The sequence below is a fragment of the Lepisosteus oculatus genome, chromosome 23 (genome assembly GCF_040954835.1).
Source record: "Lepisosteus oculatus isolate fLepOcu1 chromosome 23, fLepOcu1.hap2, whole genome shotgun sequence".
In the NCBI taxonomy this organism is placed as follows: Eukaryota; Metazoa; Chordata; class Actinopteri; order Semionotiformes; family Lepisosteidae; genus Lepisosteus; species Lepisosteus oculatus.
In genome coordinates this window covers 8,606,889-8,627,643 of record NC_090718.1, presented here as the reverse complement: position 1 = coordinate 8,627,643, position 20,755 = coordinate 8,606,889, and the positions used below count along the sequence as shown (strand labels likewise).

The window sequence follows — 20,755 nt, the reverse complement described above, 5'->3', positions numbered from 1 at the left end:
TTTGTAGCATACTAAAGTGCTACTATTGTAAAATGTGTTAGAAAAAAGGTTTTTTTTGAATGCCCCAGAAATTAGTAACAAGTAAATTTCAGGTTGCCCTTGATATGCATTGTTACTACAAATATGCTCTTGAGAAGTTTAACTCTGGGAGAAATGTGAAGTTAACAGTGGCTTCTTTTTTCACAACTTCTTGAAGGATCTATGCAATGGGGAGAAATGGGCATTTTAGTCCAGGGATCACTTACTCCAGTCTGGCCCATATAGGCAGAAACACACAAATGAATCAGGGCCATCATAAATGGGTGGGTTTGAAGCCTCTGGCCTGCCAAGCATCGATATGCTGTTATGACCCAGAGCTGTGTCATTCAGTCACCTACTGTATGTCACACTTAACTCTGTTATTCTTGACTTATGATGTCTGCATCTCCTGTACTTGTACCTGTACCTGTATGACGGGCTATAGGAGAAATCTTAAATAAAGGCTTACCAGTTCCAAAATGATATATATATATAAACACTCTCGGGAGATAAACACTCTTGTTTGTCTGTCGTGGCCAAGGAACCAAGCTAAAGAACCAAACAACACGGTTGAAAAGAGCATCAGAAATTAAACACAACGTTGAGCTACTACATCTTACAGTAACTTGTAGCTACGGCTACAATGGCAGGAAAAGTCATCCTTGAGGTTACATGATGTCTCCAGTGGAAAGGTCTGAATTTCTATTTTGTAAACGTTCACACACTGATGTTCTATCCAGTTCATTCAGAACCAAATCTAAAGAGACTTGAGCAACAAAAATGCAATCGTGGTAAAGTCTGACATTAAAATGAAAGAGATAGCGAGCAGGATTATTGGATTAATTACTTTGCTGCAAAACTATTCTGAAATCTTCCTTTTAATGTTATAACGATTTGTTGGAGGATGGTGGTAGTGTTGGTGGGGGGTGTTTCAATATTAGATAAGAAGATACTTGTAGATATTGAATCTCACTGACAACGTTGAATTGATTTAGTGAGTCATGAAAGATGTCCGATATGTGCATGCCAAAACTCAAACATTGTTGTGTCAGGTGATTTTTAGGTACAGATATTTTTGGTTTGTTTTTTTGCATTGGTATATTTGTATGCTAAATGCTATATGTAATTTTTGTTACCATTTAAGAAATAGATAAATGGTTTCAAAACTTTGTCAACCAAACTTGCAGATACTTGCTATATAGAAGTATGTGTTAATTCATTTTGTGAAGAGATGTTAGCTCATCATTTCACAGTACTGATCGGGCAAAATCAGTTAAACATATGGTTCTGCCTTTGAGTATTTAAAGTAAAAAAACATTTAATATATTTTTGTGCTATGGGAAATATTCTCATAAGAATAAGTATGCAGAGTACTTCATACAGCAGTTTTTTGTAGTATGGATGATTGTGGCGTTTCCAGTATCAGATAATGATTTTATTTTAAAGAAATGACATTTCACCAGTCCACAAAACTGTCAATAAGTATTCCAAAGAATAACTCCACTTGGTGGTGAAAATTGTAAGGGTGGGTTTCTATATTCCTATAGTGGATTTTAAGTCCACACCTGAATTCTGATGAATTTGAATTCTGCCTGTGGTTAATCTTTTACTTTGAAAATTAATAGCATCTAATATAGCTTGAACATTAACAGAGCAATGTGCAAGCCTCTCTATCCCAACATAATGTTTTAGTCTCCTCCTGCAAGTTACTTTTTAAGGATAAATTATGAATTCCTCCACCAAAATCTAAACATAACATCACATCACGTCCTAGAGGTCTAATGTGCTTTTTGTTGACCCAAGCTGGTTCGAGAGGCATAGGTCAGAGTCTCATACTGTACCCGATGGCTAAATAACACTGCAGGTGTTTCAATATAAGCATTCAAAATCCTCAACGGCAGAGTTAGTCCATTGGGCAGATCCAGAATCGAGAGTGAAACACGAACCTCAGGACACAGTTGGAAAATCCGTGTGCATTTAATACTGAGAACAGGAGGCAGATCTTCACCCAAAGGGCTGTCGTGTTTGGAACAAGCTACTTAGCCATGTTGTCGAAGCAGACACCCTGGTTTCTTTCAAGAAACAGTTGGATGAGTTAGATCCTTGGATCAATTAGCTACCAACTACCAAAGAGGCTAGCCAAGCCAAATGGCTCCCTCTTGTTTGTAACTATTCTTAGGCTCTTATTTTCTTGTACTGTGCCTCCACTGTCTACCAGGCAGATGCAAGTGAACCCAATAGTTACGATTCTATTACGGTTTAATTATTATTGTTTTGCATACCACAATGCCTATTTTCTGGTCTCAACACCCACAGCCTGACCCACTAACTTACTCCCTGGGTAATGTGGGCTTTTGATCTGAGCCTTTGACAGCTTTTCATTCCGCTTTTGCTTTTCAAATACACATCTAAAAGTAATGTGAAACCAGGAGTCATGCTTATCTAACCATAGAAAGGACCACGAAGTTCAGCACTGCTAGGCACCATTAACCTTAAAAACTGCAGCAGGAATGCTTTATGATTGTATAAATGTAAAATGTATATGACTACATTTTTTGTCGGTAGGACTAAAAATTTTCCTGTTTACCGTAAGTATTAAATTTTTCAAACATTCTGTATGACAAGTCAGAAACATTTTCCCTTAAAGGTTAAATGTTCTTTGTTCAAATATACTCTGCATTGGGCAGTCCAGTGTAAATCATGTTAGTTGAGCTGTCTTTCCTTATCTATCACCCCCTAAAGATCCTTTTTTGCTTTTTTCTCCCTTAAATGTCATTGAGGTCTGAAGATGTTAGACAACTCAGGCATGCAAATCTACACATTTTCTTTTAGGCACAGGGATTTTTTCTCCTTTCCTGTTAGTGAGGTGTTTTTTTTTTTCTTAAAATTAAAAGCATTTTCAAACTCTCTTGTACCCTTTTTCTCCCAGAATAATAGCTAAATATAGAAATGGGCATGATTATTTTCTTTACCTTCTCATCTTCAAAAAAAATCCCACACTGGCCATAAATTAAGTGGATTAAAAAGAGATTTTCCTGTTCGTACTTTAATTAACTGCTAACGTGAGACCCCAGAAGATTGTGGAAATTACGCAAAGTAAATGTGAGCTGTAAATCCAGCCCATCTAGCCAGAGGTGTTAGGCTTTCCTTCACTGGAAGTGATGTTGCACTAGGCTGATTCAAGATTGCCAACTTCCATCAGCTCGTTCTGTGATTTGGTGCTGTGATACAGCACAGCCATGAGCAGCAATTACTGGGTTCGCAAATCCCTGTGCTACAGATCTGTAATGTTTCAGTCCAGCTGGGACAAAAAAAAAAAAGGTAGTCCCACAAAATCAATAATTCTGCGCACTGTACAGAACCTTTACATCCACAGGATTAAGAGTTTAGCAGAATCTGCTGCCTGGTGTGATACCATCCATTTTTTTTCTCATTTTTTTTTCAATGCTTTATGGCTGCCTCTCATTTGTAACCCTTCTTAGGTTATATTCTCTAGGTTTTTCCTGCCTTTATCTGAAAAGTTTATCTCAAGGCTCTTGTGCCATTCCTCAGCGTTTGGTTGGTTGGCAAAAAATAAGAATTCATTACCTTTGCCAGCAAACTCCATGTTAAAACGATGTCTTCCGAAAACAGCGCAGTCATTTTCCTGCAGTACTCCCATGCCTGCCACATAAATATCAGCCTTCTGTATGACCTTCCATAATGCTCAAGGTTACTTTTTCAGATCTATACAGTATGTACGGTTTTTGTTGGCTAGTTTGCCGTTTTCTCATGTTTTTTTTTCTATGTCAAGGTTGTTCATTTAAAAGTAGCAGGGTTGTGTACTAAATTACATTTAGCAGGTTTCAAGCTGCATCTAGGCAATGGTACTTTTTCATCTGAGGATGGTCTGCAGTGTCATTTTTTTTTTCCTTATGGTGGTTCCCTGCTGAAATAAAATATTTTAATACCTTCTGTGGCTGATTTCTCTGTTATAGATTAAAAGCTCTGAGGTGACGTGTGTGTGTATATATATAGTTAATATTCTCGTGTTTCATTAATTAAATGAAAAAAATAAATTGGTAAAAATTAGGCATGAATATCCAGGAGATTTGAAATTTCTCTAAAGGTTAACAATCAGGAATGATGAAATGGTGAACTCACCTTTTATTGTTCTAGCATGTTGTTTTATTGTGATGCTTTCGTATTCTTCTGTGCTTATCAGACAGAACAGCTCTGATTTGTTTTTTGTGGCTTTTTTTTCTTGTTACTCTAGGTAACTGTTGTAGCAGTGGCAATGGTATCACCAACCAGTGTTCTCTGAATTGCAACTGTTGTCAAATAAAAACCTCTGTATTTTTTTTTTCCTGGGGAAGCTTATACTGTAGCATTGTTCTGGAAACACAAAGTTGCAAATAGTGCGTGGAACTAGACTTCAGCAAATGACAAGCTTATGGAAATCCCTTTTAAAAAATGTCCTTTCTGCTCAATGTATCGTTGTTATGTGATTCTGGGAAAGAGGACTTAAAAAATGGATAATTAGACCGTTTTTAATATGAAGGAAACATTTAATTTGTTATATAAAAGACATCCATCCAGTATGTCCATTAATCTCTCACCTTTCTTGTCTTGTCCTTTCTCCCCCTCTCTCTTTCCGTCCTCTGCTTTTCAGTGCAAGGTCAGAATCTGGTGACGGATAATGTCTCTGTAGTGGAGGGGGAAGTGGCTACCATCAGCTGCAGAGTCAAAAACAACGACGACTCTGTCATTCAGCTTCTCAACCCCAACAGACAAACCATTTACTTCAGGGACGTAAGACGTAAGTGCTGCTTCTCACAACTTCTGTTACTTCCTTCATTTTTTTTTCCTCCAGGAGGTCTTTGAAAATGAGCCGGTATTTCAAAGTATAAATTCCACGGGTGGCGGTTTGTTGTTTTTTTTAAAGTTATGTTGTTATTTGTAATGTGGATTGCCGTTTGTGGATGTTAAGTGAAACAGTCAAATTATCGTGAAATTGTATTCAAATAAAAATGCGGTAGTACTTTTTTTGCATCATAACAGTGGAGCATATGCTACAGGGCTGCTGTGCATCTGAACAGGGAGCTGTTTGGATACTGTTTTGTTTTTAAAGAGAGGTGTTTTGTTTTTGATCACACAGTTCCCAAGATTTGTATAAAGATTTTGATAGGTGCTGTGAAGCATTTATTCCATTTTGTTCGATACGACTGAACCCACAGCCTTTAGAACTCAAGTAAGTGAAGAGCAACCAAAAAGGAGCCGTTGACATAAAGCTTTCATACTGTATCTGAGCCATAATCCAGATTTATTTATTTTTTAAGTTTGTATACTTAAATACTTAAATGAAATTTTAAGTCAATTACCCTGAAAGGGTAATAGCAGGAGCCTAATAGAGGCAGTTCTTCGATTCTGGTGCAGAATTTTCTAGACATTTCTATGTATGTTTTGGTTTAGGTAAGTAGATCATTTCTATATCCAAAGATGCCAGTCCATCACAGGAACTTGCAATTCTGGTCCCCATTTATACTGCTAGGAGGACTGGAATAGCTCTGGAAAAGCACCTCAATCAGGGTACAGCAGCAGCATCTGTGGCAGAGATTTGAACCTGCAACCCCCCAGTTATGAGCCCAGAGATTTACCCACTATACTATTCCATAAAAAGTTGTGCAGAATGGCCACCTCTCATTTAAAACCTTTTTATGTTCCGGTGCTTTGTTATTTGATAAAATCAAATGTTCATAGGACTTAGTGTCACAATGGGTCGACTTTTTTTGGGGGAAAAGTGTATCCTGTGTTTTGGATTAATGTGTTTTTTTTTTCCTTACAAGATGAGAAGTGGTACAGTCAGATACCGTGTGTCTTACTTACTGTGGAATTGTCTGCAAATTAATAGAAAAAGAATTTGCACAGGACAGTGCTGGAGACCAGGTTGTCGCCATCTCTCCCAGACCCACAGCCAGTGACAATGTCTTATTTTGTTACTTGGATTAGTGTGTCTGCTGAGCAGCCTTTTTTATTTTTTTAACTTTGCAATTATAATAAAGTTCATGCCCTTTACAGCTGGGTCCATATGACATGTATAATTATCCCTTTTCTGCTTAATAAAACCTTGATGGGCTCCTTTAAAGGAAGATGGTCTGGCTTAGTAATCAGAATTGATTGCAGTTATTTGGGATAAATGGCATGTCCACTGGAGCCTCCTGTATTAAACCTGTGAAAACAATACAAATGAGATGAGGAAGAAACCCCGGGAGAAGGAAATAATAAAGAAGGGAAAATCATCTGGAGAGCTATTCTCTTTGTTGATTGTGACTGGAAGTTTGCAATTAGGTTTCCTTAAAGCTTAATTCCATTTGTGAGATGGCTAGGTACTCCATTCCGTCTTTGAGTTCTACCTTTTGAGAATGCTTTGTGCTTTTTTTGTGTGCTGCTAAAATAATTCCTACAACTTTCTGAGTAAAAAACAGCCTAAGAACAAAGTTTTCAGTTATCAGCCACGTAATAATAATGATTAAAAGCCATTTTATTTTTGGCTATGTAATTAGGTTTGTTATGCAGTTTGTTATTCAGTTACTGAAGCATGGATTACATGAAAGAGCAATCCAAAGTCATCCACATTGTTTCCACTGTTGATTTGTTTCGAAAGGGATAGAGAAGTGTGAAAAGAGAACGTGGTAAATGTTTCAGGAGTATAGGCTTTCTAAGATGAGAAACACGTTGATTTAAAATTGAACGTGACAGGTGTATTTATCTTTTTATAAAACTTATAATTTATCATTTAAAATTAATTGAAGCACATCAGCTGCTAAATGAATGACCTGTTTCGCCTGAGTATATTTTGATCATTTCAGTCAGACTATGCAGGCTTTGTCTAAAGATTGCCTCCAGGCCTAATGTTGAAAATTAAAACTTTTCAGAGAGCTCCCCCGTACACAGATCCACAGCATGATACAAACATCCGTTTGAACCTGCTGTAGGAACAATCACTATTGTGGAACTCATTATCGATTTCTGACAGTGAACAAGGAAACACTATGGCTTTTTTTGGGGGGGGGGGGGTTTAATTGATATGCTGTTTTATTTGTTTAAAAATATGGATTTCTGCTTTTAGGTATGTTGTATTGCTGTTACATCTGTTACCAGCTTTTTGTTTTTGAGATGAATTGAGAGAAGGAGACAGAAGTCTTCCATTTTATACTGCATTTGAGCCAGGGAAGAAAAAGCCTGCAGAAGTGTTTCACCCTGGAGCTTACACATTATTAGAGAGGAAATAACTTCTCTGGAGAGATGCCCAGCCTGCCAGCCATTTCTTATCTTGTTATCTATTATTCTGTCTGATATTTACTGTTGTGTCAGACCCCAATCCAGGCTACACTGGTATTTAACTTTGTGTGTTGTTGTTGTTTTAGGGATTGCCACATTCACAGATCACATTGCCTTATACCTGGATCAGTCTGCCATCTTTTTACTGGACTTAGAATATAATTAAAAGAACTCTTTGTGGGCATAACTGCTCCGTAAAATATTTTAAAAACCTACTCTGTGTTTCCGATCTTAATGGTTGCAATTGTTCAAATGTCCATTAGGGTTCTTGAAAGTGTGCATTTGTATTTGTAAAGATCTGCATGCTCTACAGTAGTGCAAACGCAGTATCCAGGAAGGTCTTCATTCATCTGTCATCAGCCTTGTTCAGGATTGTGGAGCCTGATTTTCAGGCCCCTTTGACACAAGGTGTTTTGTGACAGTCTGATGTAAAAACCTGTAAACGTGCCCAAATAATAGACCAAAAGGTTCCTCCTTTTGGTGCACACACACAGTATACAGTATTATTATGACATAAATCAGGCCCTGTTTACTATTTTGGTGCCCTCCTGATTCAGTTTTAATCCACCACATTAACAAATCGTAGAGTCTTTAGGTCTGATTGATGGAGCATGACAGCCTCTCAAGAAGGAGTCCGACCCCTGCTAGTGGGTCTGTCTAACATGACCCACACATTTAATTAAGACCACGTAATGTCAAGTAGTCCTTTTTACAGGCTGGTAAAACTCAATTTGTGTTTTACGCATTCCAGATAGCGTTTGTTCTGTTTTGTATTTGAGTTTGTACAAACAGTATATATAAATACAAAGCAAGGAAGGCTTAAGTTGAACTTGCAGCCTCACGGTTTTCTTTAGAGCGCAATAAATATTTTATAAAGCACCATAAAATGATAGGGTTGGAGCACTAGGGAGAGAAGGTGTGATTACTGTGTTTAAGGCAGTAATTAGCTGTAAAGGCTCAAGAATTTAACAAGACCGCAGGTAAGAAGAGTTACAAAATCAGGGAGAACCCCCGATTGTACTAGTTCGTTTGTTTGTAGCTCACTGAGCCAAGAAAACTGTTTCCTGATATTTACAAGCTCACCTCCATCAACATCAACAGCTGTAAGCACAACGCTCAAGGATCTACATCCCAACAGAACAAATCTTGTGGTGTGTACTCACAGTCTTCTTGACTTACGAGTTTAGCAAGATTTTCCCTCCACCTGTGTAAGAACAGAATCCCTCCAACAGATGTTGGAGAAATGTTTTGCTCCAACCCCACACTTCTTCTGGGACTGCCCCTTGTGGTGAACAGCACGTCTCTTGCTGTGTGTGAGTGTTCTCTTTCACATGGGCTGCACTGGAGGGACATGTGGGCTGCTCTGGCAAGGGAGGCAGAGATCATTTTGTTTGAAGAATAAACAACAGCCACAAAAGATAGACACCCCACAGTGGGAGACTTTGTGTGCAGAATTAGGACTGCGCAGATTTCTTGAGAAAGTTGTGATAGAATTCTCAAGAAAGAAAATTGAAGCATAATTAAATCTGCTGTACATATGGTGGTATAGCAGCAAGGAGAGTGTGTAGATGGCATACTCGGTTAATACTCTGCCTGAGCTTTTAAATAGTCAGCTGGAGAACAGTGAAAGAAATCTCTTATGGCAGTAAAGGAAAAAATCATTTTGGTGACGCTGACAGCTTGCGTGACCTGGAACGTCGAGACTGGAGGTTCAGATTCCTTGCAAAGCTTCTTTTTTTTTCTCCTTATTTTTTTGGAGCTTGTGATTTTAGAACTGTGGGTTTAGACATGCATGGAGGTTGAGCTTTTAAGATCAAATCTGTCGTTTAGGCAATTGATGCAGACAGCCGCAATGTGGCATACCTTGCTGGTGAGCTGATGGAGATCAGTGGGTTTTTTGGAAAGGACGTTCAGGAGAGAAGACAGCCCCGTGTTCATGACCCATGCCTATCTTCGTGCCCAGGTTTATTTTAAATACAAAGGAATAAGCCTTTCCTTTCCCACGTTTCTTGCTAAACATCCTTAGACCTCCCACATCTCTGCCTCTGTGTTCATTTCACAAAGGTGTTTCCAGCGTCTGTTACCTTATCTATAAGTGCAGGCTGTGGGTCTTCCGTCAACTGGGTCTTGATCCGAAGAGTGCTTGTACATGCTTGTGCCCATCTGCAAACAGAAACGGTGTCAAACACATTTAGTTGTGAGCAGTTGTCTGAAACAGTCTGACCCTCAGTGTTGTATTTGAAGTATTTATTGGGTTCTCGTTTTAGAACCCCTGTCAGTCAGTCTTGTGGCACAAAGCAGTCGGAATAGAGAACTGTTTCCCCCAGTTTCCATTATGACTGGATATGAATTCAGCTCTTGTGCATGCTGTCCATGTGCTTCCCATTAAACCTGACATTATAGTTATTAGTGTTTTTATAATGATTTAATTATTCTCCATCATTTCTACTAGACGTTTGTCACAACAGATTATAAACTGCATCACTGGCATTACACTCATTTTTTTTCTAATCCCTTTGCATTCTTCAATCAATAAATTGAATTAAATCATTAGCTTTTAACTGCCCTCTCCCTGCCAGAGCTATCCCCTGCTTTCATGTCATGTGCTCTAATTAGTCACACTTTCTTCTCATGCTCCTGAAAATGGTGCCACACAGTGCTGAAAAGCAAGGCAAGAAATGGCACATACTGAAAACGGAGTGAAGCCCGTGAAGGTGCTTTGAACCAGAGTGCCATTGCTATACAGTACCTTTCAGTCACAAAGTTACATTCTGCCTCAAGCTGCCTATTTCTTTAAGCTTAATTGATTGATTGATTTGTTGTCTATGTATAAACAAATCTCACTGGTGGTTTTTTTTTGTTTTGTTTTTTTGTCTTGCCTGTACCAAACCCGTTTCGCGCCGATGTGTCTCTAATGCATTAATCGGGGATGACACAGGTCTGCACTCCCAAAGCGGTTGTGCTTTGCCCCTGAACTGAACAAACACCTGTTACATTTATCACGGTGCCGCTTATGAGCAGGACCCTTATCAGAACTCCTCACAGATGTGCTCTGTTTCACCAAGAAAACAAAAAAGCAAGAATCTGTTCTGTTTCCTAAGATTACAGTTTCATTCAGGATGGCAAAAATATGAAGTGCTTCTATTTCCAGTATGTCTCCTGGCCTTTCTAACAATTCCCCATCTGAACTTTTTTTAGCATAAATGCTTAGGAGCATTACAAACCAGCAGGGACATAGATCAGTCAAACCTGCTCACCATCAGACAGAGATTTCTAGAACACACAGCTTCAAATACTCTAATGCACTGTAATGATGTCGTTTTTTTAGGCTTTTTCTTTTAGCTCTGTTGCTCATATTTTAAATTAGGAAATCAAAGGGACCTGACAGAAAGGCTTTGGACGTACCTTTCAGCTCCCTTAAGCCGTTTCACATCACATCTGAGAGAAGCACACTGGTAACACTGTCTTGAAGTTGTAAATACTTCATGTTGGCTACATTTCAATTTCTGAGTTGTTTAGTGTTGGCCTTTCATCTTATGTATAGACTGTGTTCATTGAGGGTTGTAGTTACAAGCAAAATACGATATTTTCTCTGAGACAAATCTGTCTCACATTTATTTTTGAAGGGATTTACACAAAGAAAGTAACGAGTTTTACACTTCCTAATTAATACAGAGCCCTAGAACTAAGGATACGATGACAAAATTAGATTTGTGTTTAGGATATAGTTTATTTTGTGCTGCCAGATATTCAGATGTAATTTTGTGCTGTGAAAAACAGACATACTGTATGTCATGAAAGTTACATTGACCTTTTATGAGGTCTGTCATAATCACTATTCATGTACCTGTCCATCATCATCATTGTCCAAGTTCACTGCCATCCATCAACATATTGGAAAGGAGAGGACTTCTGTTTAGCTTTTTTATTCATCCTTATTATTAACAAGTATTATTTTTATCTCATTGTGATACTTTGTGTATTGGATGTTGTCATTGGTATTTTATGTGTGCATTAATTCTTGATGTTTCCTGTCTGTTCTGCCATTTTGTATCAGATTGCAGACTCTGACTCTGTTAAATGGAGTCTGACCTGTCCATCAAGAGGACTCAAGGGTGCTGCTTAGTGTATTTAACCTGGCCGTCACACTGTAGAGTTAGTCATTCTCTCTCTTTAGTTAATAAAACCTGGTCTGTATAACATAAAACAGGCTGAGCTTAGGGCTCTCAATACTGTTAGTGGGGAATTTTCTGTTAAACTACAGTTAGGCTATATTTGTAGGATGTTTGTCCTCTTTTCGGTTTTTGCACTTCATATTTGTCCCCTGCCTATTTTTTTTGTGACTTCTGCAATCACCCTAGATTTAAACAGCAAGTGGTTTAGTCACTACAAAAAAAATCCCTGAAATTGTACCTTTGGCTGCCCAGGGTAAGTGGCGCATCAGTTAGCAGGGCAACAGTGCAAAGAGTCGATTTTCCTACCCTAACGCCTGGATGCACAGATGAGAATCTGGTTCCCTCTGACTGGTCCTCATCCAGAACTGGAACTTAGACATGATGTCTGTGGGAAACAGCTTAAGGAACAGAAAATGTTTGGTTGTATGTGGTATATGTCTGAAATTCAGATATTTATTGCCTTTTTTTTCTCTTGTTTAATCTCACGACAGCCCTGAAGGACAGCCGGTTTCAGCTGGTGAACTTCTCAGACAATGAGCTACGAGTGTCGTTGTCCAACGTGTCCCTCTCTGATGAAGGGAGATATGTGTGCCAGCTCTACACTGACCCCCCACAGGAAGCCTATGCTGATTTAACAGTGCTGGGTAGGATGTCTTCATTTTTTTCCCCTTTTTATGCAAAACCTAATTCAAAGGAAAGACAAGGGTCTTTGGATCCAGAAATAAAAGTGTGAACTGTGGCCAATGGAAATTCTCGTGACATGTTGAAGTGTGTGTGATTTGTATACTGGAAATTTTTTTTTTGGGGGGGGAATGTGACTTCTTGGTCTCTAAATTTTCCAAAGCACTGACAGTATATACTGTACGTACATACTTTATCAGCCAACGTGAAAAGTTATTCCAAGGAGAAGCAATAAAGTTAATTTCTTGTTAATTAGGGCAGGACATATTATCACGAGGTCAGATGTTTCTTAAACCTTTCTTATATTTTTGTAAAGGGTGTTGACATCACATTACACAATCCACACAATCTTTCTTAAATTGGTGAGCTACTATGTTCCCAGAAGAGGTGTAGTTTTTCACCTGTCTTCGTTTTTAAGGAGCTGTCAGCAGTAGTTAACTGAGTACACCTAAAGAGCAGATTGTAATTTTTTATTAACTTCTTTGTCAAAAAGTTCCCTGGTTACTTTGCTTTTTCAAGTTGTCATCAGCTTGAATTTTAAATAGGAAGAAAATAACATTTAAATTATTCCACCCACATAATGTTATGTGTTCCAGCACTATGAAGGCGATAGGAATGTAAATAGAGAATTTCACACAAATATTTTCACAACATGGATGAACAGTGACTCTCTGCACAACCTGTGAAGTCCAGAAGTAATTTCCAATAACAGAATGAGGTCTGCCAATCACACCTAATCCTGGGACAGATCTTGCAGTATGTGATTGACAGTACTTAGATCAGTTAGGAAAGCTAAGTTTGGCAATTACACTGATCTGTGAAATCTTTTGGAATTATCAAGTCGGGGCCACAGCAGATGATGTCCTGCAATGCTTCAGCTGTTCTGCACAGTTTGGGAAGAAATCGCCCTGCTACCAAAAATAGTTAAAACAATTGAGACACGTGCTTGAAGACAATCAAAAACGCCTCCCCCGGGTGTTTGTTACTCAGGTCCTGCAACTGAAACAAATATCTGTGTCCTTGTTATGTGTAATACTGGAAATAGTGGTGGAAACAAAAATGAGGGAAAATAATGCAAATGGCACATCATAGGTTAACATCTTTTTGAAAAAGTGAAACGTTCTTTAACACAGAATCGTACGGACAAGAACCCCATCAGAAAGTGCAACAACAGCTCAAAGCTTATATAAGTACAGGCAGTGATTACATTGCAGAGTTTTAAACATGTGGCAAAAACTATGGCTCACACAACAACCACCTGTATATAAGTTAAAGGTTTAGCTAATGAAGGGCTCTCACGTCCGCAGATGGCTCCCAACCTCCTTGTTGTGTTTGAGATTCCGGGGAGTGTTTGTGATGCTGGTAGTCTTGACAATAGGAATACCTGACGATGAAAACCCAGACTTCACAAAATCAGTAGATGTCAGATTCAATACAGTGAATACTCTGCTTGATAGGATAAATCTGCAGGTACTGGGGGGTGACTCAGATCTGAGAAACAGTTGGATAAATATTAGGGAAAAGGGTGTCAATGAGTACAAAGCTACTCAGAAAGCATTGTTGAGGAGAGGCATCAAAACAGGGGGCTGAAATGAAACAGGGGATAATCAGACCTGCGACGAGATGGTCCTTACGGACAAGTCCAACTCTGAGCCGTCTGGAAATAATCAACGACGGGTGTTTCATAGTAAAACTGGACATTGTTGTAACAGTCAGTATGCAGCAGCCATGGAAGAAATGGAAAATGTGGGAACTGTTAAAGGATATTTGGTATACTGTTACACTGTCCTTCACCAAGAAACATATGTAAGCATAAAAACAAGAGGGTGGCATGGTGGTGCAGTGGTAAGCCTTGCATCCTCGCAGTGCCGTGGCCCTGGGTTCAGTTCCTGGGGTGCTGTCTGCGTGGAGTTTGCACGTTCTCCCCGTGTTTGTGTGGGTTCCCTCCGGCTGCTCTGATTCCTTTTTACAGTCTGTAGACGTGCTGGTTGGTTAATTGGCTTCTGAGGGAATTGTCCCAGGTGTGTCTGTGTGTGCCCTGTGATGGACCAAGTCCTGTCCAGGATGTACTGTGTTCTGCTTTGAGCCTGTTGCTTGCAGGGATAGGCTCTGGCTCCCCTGTGGCCCTGTACTGGGTAAAGCAGTGAGAAGATTGATATAAAACAAAATGTAAATGGTTTAGAAAACAAAAACCTATGCAAAATACTAGTTACCTGAACAAGACATTAATTTCCAAATTCTTTCCATATTTTTAATGCATTCATTGGAAAATGGAAGTATTTTAAATCTTCTCGGTTAAAATTATTTGCTTTATGTAACTCACTTTTATTTACATAATTATTTCCAATACTATAAAAGACCAGGACTATTTTGAACATGTGCGTGAAAATACAAAATGTCCATGCTTTGAAATGTCTGTTAAATGCACTTAACAATGATTATTCATAAAGCCCCTTTCTCCTGTTGTGTTTCTGAATGTGAACTGGTCAGCAGGAATTCAGATCTGAGGGTTTAATTATATCCTTTTGATGTTTCAAAGGTCTTAAAAGAACCTTTAATTTAATTACTCCTATTTGGAGCATGCCCCTGCCCTCCATTCTGTTAATGTGTACGTCAAAAAGAAACTCCTGTGTTCTGATAACTCCTTTAAAAAAGCACTTAGTGGATTTTCAAGATGTGAACTCTCTCTGAACTCTCACAAAACAGTCTTGTCAGACAGTGGTTGTAAAAGGAGTGTTATGATTTCTGAAGGCCAGAGATTTTGACAACTAAAACCCACTTTTCTCTTTTCTTTAAATATCACTTGCATATATTCAGAGCCAGCAGAAGAGGCAATATCATCCTATTAGACTGGGCTGGAAGATGAGATGTAGCGCTTATCAAGTCGGGGTGTCTGAGAAGTTCATTTTGTGCTACGGCTTTGAAAATGCTGAAGTGTTTGAGAGGAGATGGGATTATTTGGAGGTCATTTGTTGGAGTCAAGCAAGTGACGTGAACCAGCTTCAATGTTTTCATTGTTGCAAATCCTAAGACCCCTGAAGTGTACTGTATGCGGGGCAACACTATGCAAATGGCAGAATAAGTTAATTACTCTCTCCTGTATGAATAATCAGAATCCACATTCAAGAAAGCGGTTAACGTACTAATATAGGCCAGCATAAAAACAATTTGAGCTCTAGCTTGAGCGATGAGATCGTCTTCTGAAGCAGCCCAGTTTCCGGTGAGGTGTGGCCAGTCCCATTGTAACCTGCAGTGCTGGCATCTCCTCTTAGCAAAGTCCCGTCTGCTAGGATTGGGGTTGAGCCCCGCTCAGTACTGCCGCCATCCGGCTTTCTCATCCCACTGCTGCTTGTCTGGTGTCAGTCCCGCCAGGCAACCCCATCATCGAGTCCCGGGAGGACATCGTCAGCGAAGGGAATGAGACGGAGATCATCTGCTCTGCCATCGGAAGCAAGCCCGCCTCCAAAATCAGATGGATGAAGGGAGGCAAAGAACTGCAAGGTTGGTAAAAAAAAATCTCACTGTGCGTATTCATTTTCGTTGAGTTTTTTTTTATGGTTTGCTCTTTGTAAAGGAGCAGCTCGCCAGTGGCACTTACCGTTAAAAAGGGGTTTCTCTCTTTGTTACTTTGTTGTGTTTATGATAATGTACGTAATAATTTTGTTAGCCAAAAAAATCATCCCATGGTTTCGTCTAAAACAAGATACCATTAAAATCGGCGAATTATCCCAGTGAGCAGTCTGGCTGTAGTGTATGTGGAAAACAAAAAACGCCATCATTGCTCCCACCCTGTAGATTCTGCCCACATGATTGGAGCTGACTGTTTGGGCTGTTGTGAAAGGCTTTAACTACCATATTTTAATCTGCTCGTAAATTTATTCTCACATTAAGCGGCAGGGAGTAACAGCTCAATGATGCTCTCAGGGACAGGTTGATGGCTTAGATTATGAATCTTCCATTACTGTTGTGTTTGATCAGATCAAGGTGCCAGCAAGTACCAAAACTGCATATAATCTTAGAAGTAATGTGTTAATCCTCATAATCCTTTACTATAAAGGACACATGGCAGTTGTTAATACTTCAATTAATTATTAAGTCTTAATAATATTTAGTTTTTATCTTTTCTCCCCGTATGATTTTAATCTGAGGTGCAAAATAAATCTCAGATTAAGACTATGTCAATTTCCTGAGTGGGCGTCCGAAGGCCCCAAGAGATTGACCATGGACTTGTGTTTTCTCTATGCAGTGAGTTTATTAGTGAGTATTGGAGTTTAATTGAGTACAGAGAAGAGAGCCATTTTAAACTCCTGACATTGCTATTCAGAAAGCCAACACTCAGAGGCAATAAATTGCTTTTGGCCTTCCTGCTGGGTGGATCTATTTTTAATTAAACATTTTCATCATTCAACCTAATTACCTTTTGGATATTTAAGCTTTTCAAATATCATTTAAAGGTTACACCAACTTAACTTGGTAGTGTACACACAGACACCCTACAATGTAAAGCCAGTTAGTCCATCATTATTTATTCTTTCTTATCTGGCTTGTTTTTGGTCATGTTTTAATATTTTCTTTTTCCCCTTTTTTTTCGTTCTGAAAACTTCACGCTTAAGGCGCATGTTGAATGAAAGCCAAGAAGCAGAGGGTTTTAACTTTGCTTAACCAGCTCCAGGATTAATCCGCAGCGTGTGCAATGATTTTGAACAGGCCAGGTGTCACAAATCTGAAAAAAAGTAGCAGTGGGTTCACTCAAATTTGAATAACAGTTGTTGAGGCTTCCTAACCCTTAGAGAGAACCTTATGTCCTTGGTCAGCTTTAGAGGATATTAGCTGTCAGAGATGCCAAAAATTGGAATAGGGATAGAAGCACTGGAGCTCTGTAAAGCACAGGAAATACTGTGATAATAGCCTGTTAACCCGAACTATGAGTAGTGCTAGACAGCCCTGAAGACTAGACTTTATGGTTTTTGACTAATTTTCCATGTGGATACACCCCACTTTATGAAGACAATGAATCTCATGGGACATTTGTGTGTTCAGAAATGTATTCATTTGACCTAGTGAGCACCAGTAGGGCACTCTCTGGCACGTTGAGCAGTTGTTGTCTCTGGAGATATCTGACTGCTGACTGTGCAGCCCAGTCATAGTCTTTAACTCTCTTACAGTGCTTGACTTCCTCATTCTGATGTCTTTTGTAAACTTTGGCCTTTCCCAGATATTATTTCTTTACCTTGAGTTCATTCAGGGGCCATTTTTATGAGTCTGGTGTCTGACATCTGGATGATATGACCAGCCCAATGCAGCTTATGGTGGATGTTCACTGCATATGGTGCCTATTTGAGAGCACTGATGTTGACAGGTCTGTCCTCCATCTTGATACTTTAAATCATCCATAAATGCCAAGTCCTTCTTAATCTGTCCTCCCCTTCCTTAGTTCTCAGATGGACTAGTCCTTGGGTACTCAGGCTGTAAACAGTTAATATGGCCTTGAAGGGAGTCAAGGCTATTGTTTGCAATATGTTGAATTTTTGTTGGTGGGTCAAAGTCGTCTGTGTGGAGTTTCGGTCACTCTGCCATGCACAGAAAGTCTTGTGCTTGTGATCAGTAAACTCTTTGATCATCTAGTCATTTTTATCAAACCAGTCCTGGTGTTTCCATGTATAAATTCTAAGCCAAGGTCTCTTTGCAGGCATTGGTGACATTTGGTTGAATTCTTATCAAGTGATTTTCTTTTGTTTGAGACATGATGCATAGAGTTTTTCCCTGTTGTATTCCTGAAAGTGTTTTGTTTTGGTTGGATATTTCAGTACTTCGATATTGATATTTCATAGGCAAGGATTAGGGCCAGCTTGATATACATAATATGTTGCTCTAGTGGGTTAATAATGTATTGATTTGTAATTTCAGGCACAGAATCTGAAATATTCAGTCACATGCCAGTGTTTAGACAATGAATGTCCCCAGGTTTTGTTTCCATTCATCAGGCAAATCAGTGAGTTGTTGTTGCCAAGCCTAATGTTCAGTGCGCTTGATAAGGTGGAGAGTGTTGTTTGGGTTGATGTTTTCCACAAAGAATTGTCTGGCAGGTCTGGCATAGAAATCTTCTATGTGTATTTTGTCTCATAGGTCCTATTCAGAATTCACATAGGCATGTTGGTCCCCTGCTAAAGTGAGAGTCATGAGGCCTTAATTAATTCTAATAGGCAACTGTAAATGTTGACACTAGCTAGATGTTGAACATTGTCTCTAGATCCTGACACACGTCGATAGCACCTCAATAGCTGTAACAATATATTGAGTGGTGGATCTGTTTTTTGCTGTTGTTTCAATAAAGCTGTTCTTCATCAAAGATGCAGATCAGATCAGATCAGCTCAGCGAGAAATATAACTGGATTGGGGTAGATTCTGTTTCCTTCTAAGATGTTTGTAATGTATGTAAATTCCATCAGATTTCAGTGGAAAGCAATGTTGTGTTGCAAGAAGGAATAGCCACCTACTTCACCATTATAATATTCATATTCTTTTCCCCCATGATCTTTCATTGTTTGAAAGCCACCTGTCCTGCCTGATGGCAATAATTTAGTTGTTTCATTCATATATGTTAATAAATGTCCTTGTCATGCATAAGTCTCATCGTATCAACTAGATTTATCCTTATTACTTTTTGTTTAAGCACAATCTGTTGAAAAACAGCTGTTGGTATATCTTTGTGTTATGTTTTGTGATTAAAAGATGAAACTGTCATCCAGTTTATCTTGTTTCTTCCTTTGGGTTTATGCACCAGACCATGTGACAGAGGCAAACGTGAGTTTTCTCAAAGGATCAAGCAGAAATACAGTTAAACTGGGCAGCGGAACTGCATCTCCAGAAGCAGTGGTGTCAATTATCCAGTGTCCTCTGCAGATTTAAAACCCTTTTACCTGAAGTGACCTATGTGGATTAACCTATTCCAGAGTGGAATATGAATTGAAGTTAAATAAATACTTGATAAGTCAAAAGCATGTAAGATAAACCTTAAAGTTGATTTAATCATGAATGTAGGAAGGTGGGCCAGGAGGATTTGTTATGACCTTGACTCTAGGCTTCTTCATTTCTGAAGGCTTTGTTTCCACAGACTTGTGATTTGAAAGCACCTGCACTAAACATTAAGCCAGCAGGTCACTTTGATGCAGAAAGCTAGCAGATAAACCTAGGGCATTATTTTGTATTAATAATAATTATTATTAATTGTTATTATATTAATAATTATTATTATTAAATATTATTTAATACTCTAGTGTAGAGTACTATTTGTCTTTTTAGTTGTTCAGTGCACGGTGGAGAAAGCTGCTTTAACTCCAAGGTGAATCTATTAACTTTATACAGTACATTGCAAAACTATTCAGACCCATGCTTCATCTTCACATTTTGCTGCTTTCATGACACTTTGAAGTAGCAATTAACCTCTTGTGTATATTTGTGGTATGCATAACATATTCCTCATATTCAAATAAAAAAAACAAAAGGAAATCGTCATTATGAAAGAAAAATAAAAAGTCATGATTGCATAACTGTTCTTAGCTTTTACTGTGGCAAATCTACATTAATTTAGACACACCCAATTACTTAATGCACCACACAGTTGCATCTGTTCTGTGTGCAATAATTCATATGATTTGAGAATAATTGCAAGCAAAGATGCAACCATGAAAACCATGAAGCTTTCAAAGATTACAGATCAAGAAAAATGAACAACAGCATTCAAAGACCGTCTTTATGTCTGATGGTTGAGATGAAAGTTGATTATTCAGGACTGGAATGTATGTCAAGCTGCAAAGACACTGCCCAGTTTTTGATCTCCTTCCTTACAATGCATTTTGTAATGCAAGTTTGCAACAAAGCTGATACTGCAAACTGCCAAAAGGCTTTGCGATCAGACAAATTGGAACTTTCTGGTCTAAATGGAAAGCATTACATCTGACACAAACTCAGCATAGTATGGTACATCACTCCGTCAACACCATCCTCTGTCAAGCGTAGGGATAGCAGCATTATGTCATACAGTAGTTCTATTTCTGATTCGCGGGGACAGGAAAGTTTGTCAAGACTGATGGGAACATGCATTGATAAAATACTGGCAAGTCCTATAGGAAAACCTGCTTCAGATGTAAAACTGGGACAAAAAGTCCCCTTTCAGCAGGACAGTGATCCAAAGCACAAGGCCAGAAATACACTGGAGTGGCTTAAGAATAAAAAGTGAGTCCTGAGTACAAAAGTTGGTGGAGACTTGAAGCTATAATTAGTGCCTGTGGTTTTACGGGTCTGAATACTCAAGAAATCAACATTTTTAAGTTTTTTTCCCTCTTTACTTTTTGCTGACTTTAACTTTAAAACATGATTTAAAAGTTTTAAAAAATATGCATGCATCATTTTATAATTCTACAAAATGGAACACCGGAACACGGAAGGATCTGAAATCCTTTGTAACGCACTGTATACTATATTATCACACCTGAAGAAGGCTCCACGGCCGAAACGTTGTGTTCTCTTCTTCTTTTTTCAGCATGGAATAAACCTATTAC

The 20,755-nt window shown here is 38.7% G+C and overlaps 1 protein-coding gene across 4 annotated transcripts in view; it reads left to right on the top strand.

Annotated features, from left to right (window-relative positions):
- The window catches only part of cadm1a (cell adhesion molecule 1a), a 317,702-nt gene that overhangs the window by 229,989 nt on the left and 66,958 nt on the right, over window positions 1-20,755 (top strand). For all 4 annotated transcript variants that reach the window (XM_069182597.1, XM_069182600.1, XM_069182599.1 and 1 more), the window contains exons 3-5: window positions 4,670-4,816; window positions 12,005-12,157; window positions 15,558-15,695. In XM_069182597.1, coding sequence (XP_069038698.1) covers window positions 4,670-4,816; window positions 12,005-12,157; window positions 15,558-15,695 — 438 coding nt within the window. The remainder of the gene's footprint in view (window positions 1-4,669; window positions 4,817-12,004; window positions 12,158-15,557; window positions 15,696-20,755) is intronic.